A 21,336-nucleotide genomic window follows, 5' to 3' on the forward strand; every position below is an offset into this window, starting at 1 on the left:
AAAACTCTGCCTTTTGTATTTGTTACCTTGCTGTGGTCTCCTTGGACCATCATGCAGAGAGGAACAGCATCTCCACTGTCACCCGAGACCCGGTGTCACCATCCAGCCGGATGGAGTGGATCATCCCCCTGATGGTGGTCTCTGCCCTCACGCTGCTCTGTCTGATCATGCTGCTGGCTGTCCTGGTCTACTGGAGGTAAGACACTGTTGAAAAACCATAGTTCATAAGGAAGAGGGGAATCGGCTATTGACCAGCACACTGGTCTTAGATCATCTTGGACCTTTATTGGGATCTGAACTGAGAATATAGCATCTAGAGTCAGTCTAATTTCCTTATCTTGTAACAGCTTCTACATTCATCCGCCTAGTTCTTTTGTGAACGAATGCATCACCTAATTAATATTCATGACAACATGTTTTGTGGAGTAGATCCGTCTGGTCATGGTTGTGGCTGGTTTGTAGATAGTGTAAGGTCGCTCTGACCCCTGGATCCACACCTCATCTACCTCTTTCTACTCCATCTACTGGCCTTTATAAACCTGGCTCAGCTCCCTGGAGAGTCCCAGCCCCATCTGCCCGCCCTCTCCTGGACCGCTCTCAGCCCCATGGTAACCGAATAAAAATCCTCCTATGGAGCTTCCTGCCAAATACCACCATCCTCCTGTTCAGTCTTGTGTCTGTATGTGAGCTAAGAGGTTGCGGGCCCCCTAGGGACCATGAGTCTTGTTCGGAGGGACCCAGCTGTGCTCCAATCTGTGAAGCTGACTCTTTGAGCGTATCATTTAAAATGTGAACACACACAGTACAAACAGTAATCTTACATTAAAACATTAATATTTAAAAGGCAATGTTATATTTAAAATGTCGGTATGACATAAGATTATTCTTAAATGCTATTTTTGTCTACAGTTTTATATTCTGTATTACTTTTAGTAATCTTGATATATTATTATAGTATTTATTGATATTTTGAATAAGCTTATTTTTATATTCTCAGTTATTTTGTCTTTTTAAATTGTCATTATTGTTGAAAAGTTTTCATGTTAGTAATTTTAGTACTGTAACTTTAACCTATTTATTTCAGGTATATCATGATTTATTTCACCAAAGCAACATTTCTCATTTCTTATTTAAGGTATTAAGTTCAATTTTTAATGTAATATACATTTTTTATATTATTATTGTTATTAGCTTAATTTCAATTAATGGTAACATTTTTAATAGTACAATTTAATTTATTTATTTCAGGTATAGCATGATTTATTTCACCAAAGCAACACTTCTAATTTTTATTTAAGTTTTTTTTAAGTTTATGTTTTCATCTAATATTTTTAATGTATATTATTTATTTATTTATTTTATTTTAGGTATATAGTTTTTTTTAGTTCTACAATTTAATGTTTATTTCAGGTATTTTTTTTATTTTTTCATCTAATATTAGATTTATATACAGCTTTATTTGACTTACAAAATCAGTCTTTGATGGTATTATTTTTAGCAATTTTAGTTCAAGTGATGGTTCAACCAAAAATGAAGAATGACCGTAGCCATTAACTTCCATAGTATGGAAAAATACATGTAAGTCAATGGCTACCATCAACTGTTTAGTTACAAATATTTTTCTAAATATCTAATTTTTTTAAATCTAATAATTTTTTTTTGTGTTCAAGAAAAGAAAGGAACCAATAAAGGTTTGGAACAACATCAAGGTTAATAAAAGATGACAGAATTTTCATTTTGGATGCGCTGTCCCTTTAAACATGAATGAAATTGGGAAATATTGGAAAGTTTTCATCTAATTGTTCTAGATTTAATGACCTGAAATGATTTTAAAGGTTTTAGATTTAGTTAACAATAACAGCACCAACCTCACATCCTTATAAAGCACGGCTATTTTTGACATTTTTGCCTGCAAGTTTCTAATTGCAAAGCAATTGCGTCAGCCGACAAATCATGCAACTTGAAAGGAGAAGATAAGAACAGTTTGATTTGAGCACTTGATGTTTTATAAGAGGTCGATCAGTGACAGTTAAAGTGAATGAAAGACTGTTTGCATGGTAATCAATCTGTTAATTGAGTGGAGGGAAGACAAGTGATGAGATGCAACTGCTCCTCCGAGAACGTCAAGACATAACCACTGTCAAATTTCAAGAAAAAAAAATGTATGCTATTATTTGCTTAAAATGAAGTTATGATGTTGCCAAGGCGATAGGCTACTGAGAGGTTTATGTAGGCAGGGTTCCATCTGGACGGCTCAGAGGCTTTCAATCTGCTCAGACTCACAGATCCCCATTAAAGACCAAAGATGCTGCACTCGTCTCCATGGTACATTTCTACACGTATGCATGAGATCGCCTATGAGTTAAAGCAGTCACAGATGGGGTGCGATAAGAGGTAATATTTACTCTTTACCACTCGCCTGTTTTGCATTCTAAAGGATTAGACCACAGGGTTTAAAAACTTCACTGAAGGGCCCTTCTTCACCATTAGTCTAACATCTGTAAACACATGAGAGATCCCCCATCATAAAAAGGTCATTAGTGTAGGGTTCCTGTCCCCCCTCATCCTCTTTCCTCAGTCCTCCAGCCCCCCTCCTTCATCAGAGCTCAGCGAACATTCAGAGCATCTTTCTTTCTTTTTATCTCACCTCCCAAGGATGACTAGCATCTGCTCGTTGCTCTGCATAAAGTACAGGTAGGGGCATGCTTATACAAATGCTTCATGGGAATTCATGAAAATCAGTCTTCGACGAGGGTTTGGTGTGGTGGGGGGGGGTCTGTTTTTGTGCACTGAAAATGAAATAAAAGACAGATTTTTAAAAGATCGATCCCAAGGTAGCAGGAGTTGTGCGGGCTAAGTTTGACTGGATATTTGGTATCATCACTTTGCTGTTCATGTATATTTTATGAAACCTACAGTGAGAACTAGAGTTCTGTGGGTTTCTGTATGATGATTCTGTATGTGGGTTTCTAATGCGTTTTAATTATAAAAAAAATGTGTTGGGGGTAGACTTTATTATGAGTTTGCCTAACTTTATTTTAAAGATCTTGAATCACTGTCATGATGTTATGATCTTAATTTTTTGCTGTAGAAAAATTTCCAATTATTAAAGACAGGGTGTTATTCAATATTAAGAAGTAGTTGAATGGATTTAAAATTTCGTGCATGGTTCATATTAATAATGATAAACTGATATATGAGTGCTGAGCTGATTCATTCATCCAATATTTAGCTGTTTTGTGATTCTTAGCCTCAGCTGATTCCATACACATTTGTACAACTAACAGAAGTTATTTTGTGAAAATAAATACTCAATAAGTAGCATGGAATAATTGGAAAAAAAAAAACACAATAAATACATAAATAAATACACACTGAAAAAAAATGTTTCATTCATCCAATAAAAAAAAAAAAAAAATTATATATATATATATATATATATATATATATATATATATATATATATATAAAATATTTATAAAAAGTTATTTATTTTTCATTCTGTTTTCAAATATTTTATAGTTTTTTATTATTGCTATTTTGTTGAAATACATGCCTAAATACTACTGCTACTTGTAATAATAACAAGTACATTTTGTGTAAAAATCTTGGTATTTAATTGTATTTTGGCATACATATGTACAGTATATTTAAGCAATATAGTTGGTATACTCATTCTTTTGTAGTAATGGACTGATTTCAGAGTTGAGACTAAAATTGCAGGCTGAAACACGGTTCAAAACAGCACTATCAAGAGTATACAGCTTGACATCTAAAGTGCTTTGTAAATTAAGACTTGGACATGAAGTGATCACCTTAACAACAATTCTCAGGCTTCCTCAGAATTAAGGAGCAGTCTAAAATCCTCCTAATTACCTGCTTTCCACTAACTGAGACTGTTTCTGTTCATAGGAGATTCTTCCAGACCGCACATGTGTACATTGAAGACAGGAACTCTCCCAGAGTGATCCGCAATGACAGTTTCCCCATCCTGTCTACAGCGGGTGAGCAGCTAAACAAACAAATGAAAACACATCATGTTGCAATAGCTTTATTTAACCTCATTTCATAGGAGTTCTTTAGTTTTGATTTCATCATACTAAATAGTTAAATAATTAATGAAATTATATTAAAACCCACACCCTTACTATCATTCAGCCATTCAGAATTTTGGGGTTAGTATAATAATATTAATTTTATTTTTGAAAGAAGTTCATTTTATTCAGCAAGGATGTGTTAAATTGATCAAAAGTGACGGTAAAGAATTTATGTAACAAATGATTTTGTATTTTAAATGTAAGGAAAAAATAGTAGGCTAAATCGTGTGCACGATATAATAATTTGTTCTCTCAATGTACTAAAACGTGCACACGATTACTATTGCATTCCCTCAATTTACTTTTTTGTTCACTCGATTTATAAATTGTGTGCACGATTAAATAATTCGTTCCCTCGATTCAGTAGTAATCGTGTGCACGTTTTAGTACATTGAGGGAACGAATTAGTAAATCATGCGCAGAATTTATATATATATATATATATACACACATATCAAGGAATCCTAAAAAAAAAAAAAGGATCATGCTTTTTCCACAAAATATGAACAACTGTTTTAACACGGATAATGATGCTGAAAATTCAGCTTTGCCGTCAAAGGAGTAAATTACATTTTAAAATTGTAAGAACATTCGACAGTATGTTTCTAAGTAGAGTAGAGACTTTTGATATAGCTTTCAACTGCTTTCAAACACATTACAGAATTTTACAGTCCCCAAACTTTTGAACAGTGTACTTTTATTCCATAGAGTACAAAAGGAGGTGCTTTGCTGAATGTTCACAATGCTCCTGTGGATCGGGACATTCATTTCAAGCCCTGATGATAGCTTTGAGTGGGAAGAATATCTCTTTTGTGCTATATTACAAAATTTAAAGTCTTATTCATTTCGAACTACTGTGAGGGTGTGCAAATAAATGACAGAATTTTGATTTCTTTAAATGATCAGCATTGCGGTTTTCTGGGTTGTTGAGTGGATGCATATTTTATGTTCTGTGTGTATCTGTTTTATCTGTGTATCTGTTTGTCGGTTGGCGAATGAATGATTGTGCACGATTTTCTCAAATTGCATGAGCTGCTTTCAGTATTGCCACTCTTTTCTCTCTTGCTTTCCCTTGGTTTCTTTCCTCTCCTTCTCTCTCCTCATGTGATGCAGTCCAGGTCTTGACTGACAGGTCTATATAACTGTAAGCCAAAAGAAGTAAAACTAGCCATTAATGTTTATGAGAACTCCGTTTGAGGTGATAGTTTAATGTCTCTGCTGTAATAAAGAAGTCATCAACAAGCCCTGTTGAATTGAGGAAGTCTTCTGTGTGTGCAAGTGATTTAATAAGACAGAATCTTTTCTGTTAATTGCATAGACACTGAATACAGAGTGGGGGTTGAATTGACGTGTGTTTGATCATCCTTCACAATAAAAAGCAGTAAAAGCTCCAGGGGATTCTGGTCTTTTATAAATATGGTCCCAGCTGCGGCAGTAATGACCCATACCTTTATAAGGCCATTCTACTTGACAGTAGATCATCGGTCCAGTCCGTTTCTTTGATAGATAACTGATGAGCTTTATATGACACAGATGTGACCAAATATCATCACTCAGGAAGTCAGGCCACAAAAGTAGGGCGGATGGATTTTGGTTCAAAGTCTTTTGTCGTTTTGGAACAAGGTTGTGTTTTTATTTATTTATTTAAACTTTTATTTTCCACAGGGCTTCGTTCCTTAAAAGTGACAATAGATATTTTGAAATGAGACAAATTCATTTGATTAATGTACAGTTTAACTATTTAATAGAAAAAAAACACCATACATTATCATATGCACTGCAGTCACTAAATAGTGGACGTGTTTTGTTGTGAAATGTATGTCAATGGCATTAATCTGGCATTTTTAATTACATATTCTGTGAGATAATTTAGTGCGTTTCATAAAAATATACAAGTTTGGAATCAGTAAGATTTTTCAGGTAAATTAATACTTTTATTCAACAAGGATGCATTACATTTATCAACATACATAATTTTGCATTTCATAGATTTTTACATAGTAAATGTATGTATGTGTGTATTCATTTATTGTATTGTGTGTATGATTGTTTGTTTGTTTATTTTTGTACTTTTTACTTGTCAAAGAATCCTCAAATAAATCACAGTTTCCACAAAAATATTGAGCATCACAATATATATTATAAAACAAAAAACCTGCATGATACAATAATGTATTTGTAATTGGGCATGAGAAAAGTAATTTAGTATTAAATGTAAATGTTTTGTTAAAAAATTAAAGTATTTTACTTAAAAATGTTAATAAATACCAATTATAGATATATATTTTCCCCCATTATTAAACCTTATTCCTAAATATGAGGGGGAAAAATATTTGTAGGTGTTTCTAATGTATTTATCATCAATTTATATCAAAATGTTTGGATGTAGTGTGATGTATGTATGGTTTGTGTTTCAGCTGACCTGGAGGCTGTGCCAGTCAGGCAGTTCATCAAACACATCATGGAGCTCTACTCCAACAACCAACATGGCTTTTCTCAGGAGTTCGATGTGAGTATGATCTTTGTAGTTGGAGCATGTGAGAATGTGTGTGTATGTGCTCTGTACATGTACCGGTGCTCCCAGTAGCACAGAGGCACAGATGGCTATGGGAAGAGGACTAATTAAAGAGTAGAGCCTCATTAAAATAACTCCTCTCGCTGGAGGAGGAATCTATGCAGGAATGCAGGGAAGCTTGAGTCTGGTTCATTCCCACAGCAAACATTTACAAGATCACAATCAAATATGGACTCGTCCAAAAGCAAGAACTGGGTCTCCTGAAGAAGATTTACTTAAAAAACTATGATGCTTACCAGTATCAGCGATACAGCAGGTATCAATTCATGACAGGGGTGCTTTGTTTTACCGATACTGAAAGATAAAATCTGCACAAAAGACAAAATCTGCTTCATTAGAGCTCACTGGGGAGCTAATTATTATGCTGCTGTATGAAATTTATTTTACATTGAATTGATGTGACTATCATTAAATGATTTGGACAAATGGTGCAATTAACGTAAATTCTAATCAAAGTGTGGCTAATTACTGGAATAATTAACTAATTATTTTGGAAATGAGTCTTAAATCATTTACCAATAATATGCTCAACAAAATTTGCAGTTTAACAGGACTGCATTCAGAATTATGTAATCTACATAGGTATTCATTACTATAAAAAAAAAAGTTACAATTGTCACAGCCTCATGTGAAATCCAGTCATCATGTTAGAGATTTTATTTTTAATCCAAATTGGTGTAAAACCTTTTGACAGCCGGATTAAACATTTAATCTTTTTTTAATTGCTGATACTGTTTACAGTTCGTCACATGAGCAACAGATTGTGAATTGGTGTGTTGTTTACTGCATTTTACATCTATTTAGTCCGTGCACACAGAAATCATGCATATTGTACATAATATACATGCTCTGTACTGTAGAAATAAGACATGTAGCATAGTATAGTCTGTGAATTACAATACCTGCAACTAATAATTTGAAATCATACCTTGCCTGCAGGAGGTTCAACACTGCACATCTGAAATGAAGATAACAGCAGAACATTCAAATCATCCAGACAACAAGCACAAAAACAGATACATCAACATTGTTGCCTGTGAGTTGATTATTATGTGGCAAGCATGAACATTTACCATCTTAAATGTACTGTGAATTCATCTGCGATGAAGTGCTAGCAGTGCATGCAAGATGAAGATAAAATATATTAATATCCATTTTCTACTACTCTTGCATGCACTGCGTGTAATTCGAAATAGCTTGCGTAGTATCTCAAAGACTGATTTGAATGATGCATCATTTATTGCTTTTTTATATCCAGATGATCACAGCAGAGTGAAGTTGCAGCAACTGTCTGGGAAAGACTCCAAGCACAGTGATTACATCAATGCAAACTATGTAGACGTAGGTATTTTATTACTAAGTGCATGCTTGTTGCTTTAATGTTTGTTTTATAATGATATATTCTCCCTCTCAGGGTTATAAAAGACCCAGGGCTTATATAGCCGCTCAGGGCCCTCTCAAGTCCACGTTTGAGGACTTTTGGAGAATGATTTGGGAACAGAACACCACTGTGATTGTCATGATCACTAACTTGGTGGAGAAAGGCAGGGTGAGTCACTTCATTTAAATAACCACTTCATTTTTTTTTTAAATAGACCTTGCTTCCACAAAGTTTATATAATATGCATTAGCATAAAAACATGAGACTATGGTGGAGAGTAAGAATTTAAAGGAATAGTTCACCCAAAAATCTAAATTGCTGAAAATTTACTCACCCTCATGCCATCTAAGATGTAGATGAGTTTGTTTCTTCATTGTGACTTTTAAGACATTTTTAGCATTATATCACTTGCTCAACAATGGATCCTCTGCAGTGAATGGGTGCCGTCAGAATCAGAGTCCAAACTGCTGATAAAACCATCACAAAGTCCTCAAGTAATCAACAGGACTACTTTTCCATCTTGTGAAGTTAAAAGCTGTTTGTAAGAATCCATCATTAAAATGTCTTTAACTTCAAACCATTACATTCTGCAATAATAAGAGTCCTCTATCCATAATATTTATTTCGCCAATGAAAAGCTTGTCTGAATCAGGAGATAAATATTCACAGATTAAGCACTGTTTAAAAGCAAAAACTGGCCAAAATATGTTGGTGGATTTTGATGTGAGCACAACAGGAGATAGACTTTTTCAATGGAGGAAGTGTAATTATGGATTATGGATATGGTGACAGTTTAAAGTTAAATTAAACTTAAGTCTTGATGGATTGTTTTTTCTTGCAAACAAGCAGTTTTTCACTTTACATTGTGTTAAGTGATGGACTGGAGTTATGATGATTACTTGTGGATTATTGTGGATCATATGTGGATGTTTTATCAGCTGTTTGGCACCCATTCACTGCAGAGGATCCATTGGTGAGCAAGTGATGAAATGATACATTTCTCCAAATCTGTTTCAATGCTGAAACAAATGCATCTACATCTTGGATGTCCTGAGGTTGAGTAAATGTTAATTTTTGGTTGAACACTTCTGTTGTAGACGTTGATGTTTTAAAAAGCAAAACAGAAGATGCTTTTGTTGTTTTTACAGAGGAAGTGTGATCAGTATTGGCCATCAGAGAACAGCGACGTTTATGGGAACATAATGGTAACTCTGAAGAGTACTAAAGTTTACGCTTACTACACACTCCGGCATTTCATCATACGCAACACCAAACTGAAAAAGGTGCGTTTGAGCATTTGTGGACAGTGTTTATAGAGCAATTAAGTATTAGACGCTGCATTTTGACCTCAGGTTTGTCTTTTTCAGGGTCAGAAGGGAAGGCATAATGAACGGCTGGTTGTCCAGTACCATTACACGCAGTGGCCAGACATGGGCGCACCTGAGTACACACTACCAGTCCTCAAATTCATCTCTCGCTCATCAGCGGCACGCACACCGGGCACAGGCCCCGTTCTAGTTCACTGCAGGTACTAAAATATAAGTTCCGCCCACTAGCGTCTGAAACATCAGTTCCAGTGTTGTACTTTCCAACTGTGCAAGCTTTCCTATCCCTACATCATATTCAGTGGTTGAAAGTGTGAGCCTCTTTGCTTTGTAACAAAATTAGATGTCTTTTTTATCAAGCTATGTCTTTCTCTGTGTCCTGCAGTGCTGGAGTGGGCAGAACAGGCACATACATAGTCATAGACAGCATGCTGCAGCAGATAAAGGACAAAGGCACTGTCAATGTCCTGGGATACCTCAAACACATCCGAGCTCAGCGTAACTACTTGGTCCAGACCGAGGTTATTACCTGTTTGATTTAATACACTATATTTCCACACTCAAATCACTGGCTGTTGCTGTTTTTTGAAGAAATATTGGTGTTCTGCTTTCTGCATTCTGTGCTGCATCTGTGCTGTGAAAGTGAAACTACTTTTGTTTGACCTTCCAAAAGAGGACTATATCCACTTAGTCATGCCTGGAGCTGATCCGTGCTGGTTGCTTAGTTAATACATAAACTTTGCACTGTGGATTCCCGGATCGACTTTCACTGTAGACGAAGCGAAGTCCAGCCCGTAGAATCCGCCGGCCGTGCCGTACTTAAGCCCGCCAGCGTCCGCTCACTCAAGACCGCGGTGTGTGTTGCTGTTTCGCTGAGATAGTGAAACTACTTTGTTTGGCCTTCCAAAAGATGACAAGACTAGAAACCAACTTTATATCACGTTTATAATGGGTTTTATGTTTATGTCTCATCGCTCCGAACGGACAAGGAATCAAAATATGTTAAGGGACTTAACATTTCCGTCACATGCTTGAGATATTAGGCCAATCACAATGCACTGGATAGCTGGCCAATCACAGCACACCTTGCTCGGAACCGATGAGCCTTGTAAAAATCGACGCATTTCAGAAGGCGGGGCGTAGAGGAGAAACAGTAATGTACAGAATGTGAAAATAATGTGTTTGTAACCTTAAACCACATAAACACATTTTATAACACCAAATAATGTTCTTTTTAGCTGCATCATATGACCCCTTTAAATTAAAATTAAGAAGAAAGCTGTAAATATAAAAATAAGAGCTAATTTAAAATATTATAAAAGCTAAATATATATATATATAGTTTATTAATTTTATTAATTTTACCATAATACTAAAATAACACTGTTGCATAAGTAACTTCCAGTTAATGGTTATTATGCATTTGTAAAATCCCATTTGTATAAGGACTTTGGACTTTTTGCAGTCCAGTCAAATTGCTTTAATTTCATTATAGTGGAAATGTGAGGTCAATACAAGTGCAGTGCATTGTGGGATACAGTATGCAGTGTTTTTTTGATTTTTCATTTTATATAACATGCATATAGACCATTTACATAACAAAACAAAAATTGTATGAGTATAATTCCCTGAATGCCATTCTACACATAACTGTATTGTTATTTATTTACAAATATAATGTTTAACATGTCATATACCTACTGCAACATGGTTTGTTTTAATGGCTGTGTATATGTGACCTACAGGAGCAGTTTATCTTTATCCATGATGCATTAATGGAAGCTGTGCTTAGCAAAGACACCGAGGTGCCTGCCTGGCAACTCCATAATTATGTCAACAGCATGCTCACCCCGAGCCCCACAGGACAAACACGAATGGACAAACAGTTTAAGGTCTGCACTTGATGATTGTGTTGTGGCTCTATGCAATTGTATTGAGACGTTTATTTTCTCAGTTCGACAACTAACCTGCTCCTCCTTGTGGACGCTCTTGTTATTGTTCCTCCAGTTGTTGACACAATGCAATTCTCACCTCACTGAGTGTTTCAGTGCCCAGAAAGACTGGAACAAAGAGAAGAACCGCACCTCGTCAGTCTTGCCAAGTGAGCCGCTAAACCCTCCAAAACCCATATATCAAAATCAACAATCTTGCTTTGTTGCCAATATGGATTTAGCTGCATTCTCAGTGTACAGTTTAGCACAGTGTGGTAGCACCATTTTTATATTTCCATTTAGCTTTCATTTATTTTATTTCAGTAATAGTTTATATCCGATTTTTTTTTATGTTTTCAGAATTTTTTTTTTTCAAAATATTAGTTTTCATCTAATATTATTTTCTTTATTTAAATTGGCAAATACAGTTTTTGATGTTTTTATTTTATTTTTAATTTTGTAAACAATTCCTGATAACTATTGTTACTAATTTATTTCAATGGGAAAATTAACAGAAACATCCAATAGACATTTTTTTTATTATAGTAAATAAAAAATCCCCATTGATTTTTTTTAGTATTATGTATGTACTATTATATTATTTATTAATATTTTGAATTAGCCATATTTTTATATTTTCATACTTCATTTTAATTTTAGTATAAAAAAATGTAATGACTTGTTTCTGTCATTTTTATGTTTCTATTTAAATGTCCTTTATTCCAGTTATAGTTTATGTAGTATGTGACTTATTTAATTCAGTTAATTAAGTTCTTCATCTAACATTTGTTCTTTCTTTATTTAAATATATTTTTAATTGAGTTTATCATTTATTTTTATTTTTATTTTATTTTGTTAGTAATAACAACTCAGTCCAATCCTGATAAGCATCGTTACCATTTTGTTTCCATGAGAAAATTAAATATCCAGTCGAAATATCCAATAGAGTTGGCAATATTTGTTTTAAAAGAAAAGAAAAAGTAAATCACACAGCTAGTGCAAGTTGCTGAGGAGTACTTGCATCATGTAGAATAAAATAGATATGCTTCTGATACGACTACAGTCTTCATCTGAGTGTATATATTACTGAGCGTATTATTGACTTCTTCTGGAAGATTACTTTTAAAAAACATGAAGGTGACAAAGAATGGCAAACAATATTATTTTAAAACACAATGACTCACTGAATGGTAGAGTCTGAGGTTTGGTTTGCTGTGACTGTTATAGTGAGTTGTTTATCACTGATGTTTTGCCCCTCAGCGGAACGTGCTCGGGTGGCACTAGCTCCCCTCCCAGGAGTAAAAGGAACAGACTACATCAATGCCTCCTACATTATGGTACAGCAACAAGACTTTACTGGAACATTATACATTATATTTCATCATATTTAATAATGGATGGAACATGAGTTATTTGTGTAAATTGCATTCCAGCTCCTTATTTGCTCATCTCAACATTAGCTGTGATTTTCTTTTAGAATGAAATCAGTGTTTATCCACTCACAGGGCTATTACAGGAGCAACGAGTTCATCATTACCCAGCATCCTCTGCCCCACACAACCACAGATTTCTGGAGGATGATCTGGGACCATAATGCTCAAGTTATTGTGATGTTGCCAGACAACCTCAGCCTCGTGAGTACAGCGTTGAAGAGCTACTTATGAACATGAGTTTTTAAGTGGATTCATACTGCGTTATATAACGTATGTTCTTTTTATAAATGTTCAGCAGCTTGCGTTCTCAATTGTTTCATACCAGCAGGTTATCATGGCACGTGTACTTTGAGTTCAATTGAATTATTACATTATATGATACTAAGAAAACTTTAAAAAAATATATATCTAAAGAGACAAATTAAAGACAAATTTCTGGTTATTTCTGGTTTACAACGTATTGCTTAATTTGTTTAACATTTGTTATAAAATCACTTGCATTTGCGTGTAAATTTGTAAAAATTAAATGTGAAAACATTCTCAACATTTATAAATTAGTTAAATCTGTTAGTGTCATATAAGTATATATGATATGATATGATAAATGAGATATTATATGCCCTTCCCTTCTTTTTATAGACTGAAGATGAGTTTGTGTACTGGCCCAGCAGAGAGGAGCCCATGAACTGTGTGGCCTTCACTGTCACCCTCATTAATACTGACAGACTCTGTTTGTCTAATGAGGAACAGCTCGTCATCCACGACTTCATCCTGGAAGCCACACAGGTACCTCAGTCACCACACAAACATCTCTCTTAAATTGGTAGTTAGTTTAAGTTTAATGGTAACTTTAACAACTGATGCACTAATGTAATAATCAAAGTAAAGTGATTCAATCTTTCTAATAAATAAATTAAGAAAATCTTAGATTTGTGTCCTTTAAAATTGTAAAATGTAAATGTTTTTTTCTTTTTGATTTTTGCTGATTTATTACTTACATTTCTTATTAATTCAATCATAGTATTACTAAGCAGAAAAAATAAATAACCTACAAAATATGTAAGTATATAATATATAGTGCTAGGATCCATTACATTTATCAAAATAGACAGAAAAGACATTTATAAGGTTTTGAATGTTTTTTTTTTATGTTTTCAACATTATTAATAACGAGAAATATTTCTTGAGCACCAATTCTACATATTAGAATGATTTATGAGGAATCATGTGACACTGAAGACTGGAGTAATGATGCTGAAAATTCAGCTTTCCCATTGCATGAATAAATTACATTTTAATATATTAAAATAGAAAACCGTTATTTTGAATTTCAAGATTTCACAGTATTACTATTTTTTATTACTATATTTAAAATGCAGGATGGATGGATGGATGGATGGATGGATGGATGGATGGATGGATGGATGGATGGATGGATGGATGGATGGATGATAGATAGATAGATAGATAGATAGATAGATAGATAGATAGATAGATAGATAGATAGATAGATAGATAGATAGATAGATAGATAGATAGATAGATAGATAGATAGATAGATAGATAGATAGATAGATAGATCTTAAAATACAACAGCTAGGTACTTGATCTAATGTCTATGTTTCTGCTTTACCATTAAAATTGAAAGCAACCAACCCATTTTAGCTGCACTTGTTGGTTGCATAACTGTTTATCTTTGCTGTGCAGGATGACTATGTGCTAGAAGTCCGACATTTCCAGTGTCCAAACTGGCCAGATCCTGATGCGTCCATCAGCAGCACATTTGAGCTTATAAACATCATCAAAGAAGAGGCCATGACAAGGGATGGTCCCACCATCATTCATGACGAGTGAGTGCATGAACTATGAGTAGCATTGCATGTAACCAGAGGGAGAGAGCCTCATGGATTGTGTGTTTCAGGTTTGGAGCGGTCTCAGCCGGGATGTTCTGTGCTTGGACCACACTTTCCCAACAACTGGAGAACGAGAGTGCTGTGGATGTCTATCAAGTGGCCAAAATGATTAATCTGATGAGGCCTGGCGTCTTCACTGAAATTGTAAGTACCTCAAAATACAAGTCTGCTTGATGACAAATTATCAAATCAAAGAGATGTCATTGGGGTTTTGTGTAGAAGTTTGATGCAGTAAAGTTGAAGTTCCAAAATTGTATTTTCCTTCATTGTGTTTATTTCCTTTTTTCACTATTTCTCTCTACCTCTTTTAGGCGCACTATCACTACCTTTACAAGGCTATGCTCAGCCTTGTCAGCAGTAAAGACTTTAGACTTGGCTTTAACTACATGGACAGAATTGCTGGGATAGTGGAAACAGTTGAATCCAACCAGGCTGAGAGCATGGAGTCCTTGGTGTGAAGTTTCCAGAAAATTAGACGGAACAAAGTGGTTCCTTGAACTTTCCATGAGGCCTTTTTTCCCCAGACTCTTGGTGAAATGTAAAAACAAAAACAAAAAACAACAACAAAAAAGAGCTTTTATATACTGATAAAAATAAATTCTTTTGATATTTATTTTTGCTGCTTTTTGTTATCCTGCTGAGCGCCACAATCTGCTCTCCAAAACACACACACACACACACACACACAGTCTACTTTGCACTACACTGTCAGTGTTACTACTTGATGCCTAGCTGATTATTGATAATTGTGTTGAAAACGTTTCCAAGTATCACTTTATTGTTGCCTAAAAAGTCTACAGACTTGTGATGGTGATCAGCGACAGCACATTAACACACACATCAGCCTCATACCCATGAAAACTGTACACAGAAAAACTCCCAACTTAATGCTCATGATGATGCGACTTTTAACCGTCAAGCATTGTGACTTGTTAGATTAATGTTCTTTTTTTTATTTATTAAGAGATGTCATTTTATGTCATAACTTATATACATTATTTCAGTGTGGTATAACAGCAACTGTGAACACATATTGTTATCAGTAGCATTTCTATTGTTTTGTAATATATAAAGATATTGATCAAAAATGTGTCTTGTTTGCTGTATTTGAGTTACAATCATTACTCTGAAAGATGACTCTTTCTTGGAATGGTGACCGTTCTAGTTAAATCATTACATAAGATATTTGGAATTCATATACTGAAGTCAAACAACTTACCTGAAAACTACTTGAAAAGGTTAAACAACCTCTTAAATCTAAAATGATCATGTATAGTCAATGAAACGACTGATGAAGATGTTTACTGATACACAGAATGATATTAGCGCTTTTTATTTTGGCTATGGATAATGAACGGTATGCATATTAGCCTACAAATCTTTAATAATTTGTATTAAAAAAGAAACTTCACTAATAAAAAAATTTAAAGGTAGATTTATTCCAACAATGTGTTTTAATATACTGTTGGATTTTTAAAACGGGTGTTTTACATTTAAGTCAAATAAGCATTATTGCATGTCTTCCTTTAACTTCTGCTTTCCCCATCACTGAACATATCTAGTAAATAACATGGATGTTATACTCATATCTGCCACCAGGAGCGCTATATCTCTGAGAGCAGTCCACTATTGCACAGGGAGAGGTGCTTCTGCTTTCATCAGTAAAGTGTTCCGTTACACAACTGCCACGGGAATCTTGGTTGCACTTAAATTGTTCAGAAATAACACTTTATGTAATTACATTTTTATGTATATATATCACCAGCAAAGCAAACATGATTGCACACCAACAATGTTTGTTTTCCTTTTTCTCCACCCGTGCACATTAAAAAAATGAGTTCGCCCACGTGTGACGTATTTCCCTTCATGACTTAGGTAATGCCATCTTGATACGAAAATAGTGTCGCATGAGTTGGATGTAACGGAATATGTTTGTCTTTACATAGTGTACAGAGATTGCACTATTTTGCTTTATTTTGATTAGAACAGACACCGACACTGTCAAGAGTGTCATCTTCCGTGAGAGTTGTGTTAAGTGGCTCATTCATTCCTGGCAGTCACATTTTCTTCTGAACGAGGAGCGCTGCTGCTTGTGGCGCTAACAAAGGAATATCTGGATCCGAGCAGTTGTTCATTGGTAATTAGATTTTTTTTGCACTATAACACATACATTAATATGTATCTAGACCGCATATGGACATATTAGTGGTCTGCTGATGCCGTATTTTACTGTTGCTAAGCAATAAGGATTTGCGAGTTGTTTGCATGCGCCAAAAGTCGCGCGCACGGCCAGCTCACATTACAAGTAACGTTAACTTTAGTGGAAGAGATTTTTCGGCGGATTTTTTCTTTAATTTCGCTAAAAAGATTTATTCAGTGACACTTTTTGATATTTTCATGATTATGATAAGTCAGTTATTCATTTAACGAAACTGAAATACGCCTCTTCTACTACAACTAATTAAGTTGTTGTTGTTATTCTGTATTAGAATTCGTTTCAACATATATACATCTACTAAGTATAACAAATTTACAAACAAATTACCAAAATGCACACACGTTATTTTAACAGTAATCGTGGGTTGAATTGTGAGTGTCGATAACATATTTAGTTCACAAAGGAGAACAGTTACATTTTGACTCACATTCATAAAACACCGACACGTTTAGTGAAGGGGTCGTGGTCGTAGGTCATGTCCAACTAATTTCCTCACCAGAACCTCGATTGAGGAGAGATGGCCGAGATGTACATTCGAGTCGCGGAGGAGGAGAACGAGGAGCCGATGGAGATCCCGTCGGAGGATGACGGCACGGTGCTGCTGTCCACGGTGGCCGCTCAGTTTCCAGGGGCTTGTGGCCTGCGTTATCGGAGCCCGGTGTCTCAGTGCATGAGGGGGGTTCGCCTTGTGGACGGAATCCTACACGCCCCCGAGAACGGCTGGGGAAACCTGGTCTATGTGGTCAATTACCCCAAAGGTAGGTCATATGGTCTTTACGAATTAGCCTCTGTCAGAGGTTTCTAATAATTGTCAAAAGGACATTTTATAATGCCATCATGAACCCTAACTTCTCTCCTAGAAACATCAAGAATAGGGGTACTTTTTATCCATTTTAGGGTTAATTTAGCATGTGCCTAACATTGTACTTAAACATTGAGGTTGTATGTTATAATAAGCAAAGTTGAGCTGCATAGTCGGGAGATGGAAACATTTGTTCTTCTGTGTTTCTATCATTAGCTGGAAAAAAATAAAATAAAAATTTTAATAGGGTTTTTTGTTGCATGAAGTGTGATTGACATTATGCAGATGTGAGAACATGTAACAAGTGAACTTTTCTTTTCTAGAAACTGTTCTGCCGGATAATAAAAGGAAGATGGATGAGATCGATGCTTCATCTGCAACGAAGATCAAGAGAGGAGATCAGAAGACTTCAGATCTGATTGTGCTTGGTCTGCCTTGGAAGACTACAGAACAAGACTTAAAAGACTACTTCAGTACGTTTGGGGAAGTCATCATGGTGCAGGTAAGATATACTGACATAAATGTTATACTCCAGCTATGATTGTCTTTGTACTGCCATATTCTGCTGAAAGCTATCCATCATTTCTGTCTCTGTGTCTAATGTTTCTAACTTTTTATGTGGCTTTTAAAAACAGAACTGGGCTCAGCTGTCAGTCATGAAGTCAGATTAGATCTGGTATGACCACAGTTTTTTGACTTGATTCTGTTACATTAGGTCAAGCGGGACGTGAAGACGGGAAATTCAAAAGGATTTGGGTTTGTGAGGTTTGCAGATTGGGAGTCTCAGGGTAAGGTGATGTCACAGCGGCACATGATTGATGGCAGGTGGTGTGACTGCAAACTACCCAACTCAAAGGTCAGTGTTTTTTTTTTTTTTTTTTTTTAACACTAACATTTAAAAGTTTGGTGTAAGGTTTTGTTTCATGTATTTTTGAAAGAAGTCTGTAATGCCCACGAAAGTTGCATTTGTTTGATCGAAATTACAGTAAAACAGAAGTATTGTGAAATATTATTACATTGTAAAAAAAACTATTATATTTTCAAATGTAATTTATTCCTGTATTGGCAAAGCTGAATTGTTAGCAGCCACTTCTTCAGTTTTCAGTGTCACATGATCCTTTAGAAATCAATCTAATATGCTCATTCGATGCTCAAGAATAATTTCTTATTATTAGTATTTTATTATCAACTGTTGCACTGCTTAATATTGCTTTTGGAAACCATAATTCTTTCGAAATGTAGTTTGTAACATTGTACATGTGTTTTTTATTACTTTTGATCAATTTAATGCATCCAAGATGAATAAAAAAGGTCTTACTGACTTCAAACTTTTGATCAATAGTGTATATGATGAATTACATATGAGACTTTAAATCAGTTAGCCATTTATGAAAGAAATGTCAGGGGTGCTATTCTGAGTGATCTGTTTGAATATTTTAACAGCAAGGTCCAGATGAACCAATGAGGAGCAGGAAAGTGTTTGTGGGCCGTTGCACGGAGGACATGACTGCTGATGAGCTCCGTCAGTTCTTCATGCAGTATGGGGAGGTCACAGATGTTTTCATTCCTAAACCCTTTAGAGCATTCGCTTTCGTCACCTTTGCAGATGACCAGGTAAGCTATTGTTGTTTTCACATCGATTTTAAGGTGATAAACCAGAAATAAACCCCTTTTCACAAAATAAGAAAATAAAGAGAAAACAACTGCAACTAATTGACAAAGGAAGTTTGTTTCATAAAAAAATTTTTTTATACAAATATGCATGCTTTAATGTGAGATACAGCCCATATGACCAGTTGAATTTGCTTTTTGTTTGAATATGCCTAATTAAAGGTTTTGTTTGTAGTGATTTTTTTTTCTTGATCCAAGAGTTTGCCTTTACATTTGCTGGCATCAGGAATTTATTGTGTTTAATATTCTACTCTGGATGGAAAAATCAGCTGTTCATGCATAATTAAGATTTTCTATGTTTCCCCAGGTTGCTGCCTCCCTTTGCGGAGAAGATCTGATCGTCAAGGGCATAAGCGTGCACATCTCCAATGCTGAGCCAAAGCACAACAACACTAGGCAGATGATGGAGCGGGCAGGGCGCTTTGGGAACGGGTTTGGAGGTCAGAGTTTCGGAGGCACCCGGAGCGGCATGGGGGGAAGCTCCAGCAGCTTGGGAAATTTCGGCAATTTTAACCTCAACCCAGCCATGATGGCTGCTGCCCAGGCCGCCCTGCAGAGCAGTTGGGGTATGATGGGAATGTTAGCGCAGCAGGGTCAGTCAGCAACATCTGGCACGAGCACAAGCGGCACGAGTTCCGCTCGGGACCAGCCTCAAACATACAGCTCGGGCAACAGCAACTACGGCAGCAGCTCGGCCGCTCTCGGCTGGGGCTCGGGCTCTAACTCTAGCGGTAGTGGGTTTAACTCCAGCTTTGGGTCTAGTATGGAGTCCAAGTCGTCAGGGTGGGGTATGTAAGCCGGTTTGTGTTGGAAGTGTTTGTATTTCTTGCGTGTTTGGTAAGTATTTTCCGAGAGACCTATCTCGTCACGTGTGTTTGGAAGTGGGGATGGGTAAAAAGGAAGTCTGAGGACAAAAAAAAAAAAGAAGAATGTTTTGTACACTGAATGGGATTTGAGTAAGTGTTTGGACTGAGATGTTAACCAGGGTGCTACGTTAATGTACCATCTTTGGTGTTGTTTTTTTTTTCCCTCAATGTTGTATTGTCTTGATCGAAGCAAAATAAGCATTTCAGCTGGATTCTTATAATGCATGTTGTTCAATCTGTGGATATCTGAAAACGCATGAGAATCGCATCATATTTTAAGTACATTTATCATTATGTAAGATGAAAAAACAACAAACTTGCATTGGAAAGAATCTGGTTGAAACCTAAACATATTATAAGTTCAGTTTTATTTCAGTCCAGTTTTATGGAAACCCTTTAAAACCAGCCTTCATCAAAATCTCATCTGCAGATGACATCTATGGGGTTTGCCTGGGAAGAGCGCCCTCTATGGCAGCACAGTGTGGCTGAGGTCATTGTCACCTTCCTCCCATGTCTATATGCTCTCATCGCATGGCTCGATGACACGGTGGGTGTCTACTTCTTTTTTTTTTATCCACTTTTTAAGACAAGAAGTGCGCAGAAAGTGACGTTTTTTTTTAAACAACCCTTGAGTGCGATTGGTGATGGCGAAGAGTGAGAAGGCTGCGAGTGAGCGAAGAAAGTGTGGAGCGCACGAACGAAAAGACTTGCGAGTGCGATGAACGACCGAAATGTGACTGCAGTGGGTGGGTTTGGTGAGCGTGTGAATGAGAGCTGCTGATACTCCCCAGCTTCCCTCTTTTTGAGCCCAAATTGATGGACATTTAATGTGTACCTTATGGATTTGTTTTTTTGGCTCCCTAGATCCCCCGTTTTGCTTTTCTCCTTTAGTATACTGACAATGTGCTTGTATAGTTAGTGGAATGTTGTGATGATGATGCATACTTTGTCTTGCTTCTATAATCCCATCTGAATGCTGTATGGTGTGTGTGTGTGTGCTTTATTTCCTTGTAACTTGACCTGTAAGTGTGAACTTTGATGTGGATGACATCTTCAGTGGACACTGAGAGGGGAAAACATGAGTGATGGTGTAAGTGTGACCTGTATGTTTTGAGTGCTGTGGA

At 35.9% G+C, this 21,336-nt stretch overlaps 2 protein-coding genes across 2 annotated transcripts in view; both read left to right on the forward strand.

The window, feature by feature from the left end:
• ca16b (carbonic anhydrase XVI b) overlaps nucleotides 1–15,268 on the forward strand; it is an 82,982-nt gene extending 67,714 nt beyond the window's left edge. Inside the window, exons 13-29 of the mRNA XM_059570595.1 lie at nucleotides 58–196; nucleotides 3,913–4,004; nucleotides 6,515–6,606; nucleotides 7,612–7,708; nucleotides 7,931–8,013; nucleotides 8,087–8,221; nucleotides 9,202–9,336; nucleotides 9,421–9,581; nucleotides 9,764–9,899; nucleotides 11,124–11,270; nucleotides 11,386–11,479; nucleotides 12,570–12,646; nucleotides 12,815–12,943; nucleotides 13,382–13,528; nucleotides 14,450–14,592; nucleotides 14,664–14,799; nucleotides 14,967–15,268. Of these exons, the coding sequence (XP_059426578.1) occupies nucleotides 58–196; nucleotides 3,913–4,004; nucleotides 6,515–6,606; nucleotides 7,612–7,708; nucleotides 7,931–8,013; nucleotides 8,087–8,221; nucleotides 9,202–9,336; nucleotides 9,421–9,581; nucleotides 9,764–9,899; nucleotides 11,124–11,270; nucleotides 11,386–11,479; nucleotides 12,570–12,646; nucleotides 12,815–12,943; nucleotides 13,382–13,528; nucleotides 14,450–14,592; nucleotides 14,664–14,799; nucleotides 14,967–15,113 (2,090 nt within the window). The 3' untranslated portion in view covers nucleotides 15,114–15,268. The remainder of the gene's footprint in view (nucleotides 1–57; nucleotides 197–3,912; nucleotides 4,005–6,514; nucleotides 6,607–7,611; nucleotides 7,709–7,930; nucleotides 8,014–8,086; nucleotides 8,222–9,201; nucleotides 9,337–9,420; nucleotides 9,582–9,763; nucleotides 9,900–11,123; nucleotides 11,271–11,385; nucleotides 11,480–12,569; nucleotides 12,647–12,814; nucleotides 12,944–13,381; nucleotides 13,529–14,449; nucleotides 14,593–14,663; nucleotides 14,800–14,966) is intronic.
• Nucleotides 15,269–16,518: 1,250 nt separating this feature from the next.
• Nucleotides 16,519–20,248, forward strand: tardbpb (TAR DNA binding protein b). The gene is made up of 6 exons (XM_059570596.1): nucleotides 16,519–16,792; nucleotides 17,373–17,631; nucleotides 17,999–18,177; nucleotides 18,391–18,531; nucleotides 19,119–19,289; nucleotides 19,654–20,248. Exons 2-6 carry the CDS (start codon nucleotides 17,391–17,393, stop codon nucleotides 20,140–20,142), a joined length of 1,221 nt encoding a protein of 406 aa, XP_059426579.1. The 5' UTR covers nucleotides 16,519–16,792; nucleotides 17,373–17,390; the 3' UTR covers nucleotides 20,143–20,248.
• Nucleotides 20,249–21,336: the final 1,088 nt, after the last annotated feature.

The sequence above is a fragment of the Carassius carassius genome, chromosome 17, assembly GCF_963082965.1.
Source record: "Carassius carassius chromosome 17, fCarCar2.1, whole genome shotgun sequence".
Taxonomy (NCBI): Eukaryota; Metazoa; Chordata; class Actinopteri; order Cypriniformes; family Cyprinidae; genus Carassius; species Carassius carassius.

Coding starts and splice junctions, on each gene's coding strand:
- tardbpb (XM_059570596.1), top strand. CDS start 17,391: ATGGCCGAGATGTACATTCGAGTCGCGGAGGAGGAGAACGAGGAGCCG. Junction 18,178..18,390: donor GGGAAGTCATCATGGTGCAG/GTAAGATATACT, acceptor CTGTTACATTAG/GTCAAGCGGGACGTGAAGAC. Junction 18,532..19,118: donor GCAAACTACCCAACTCAAAG/GTCAGTGTTTTT, acceptor ATATTTTAACAG/CAAGGTCCAGATGAACCAAT.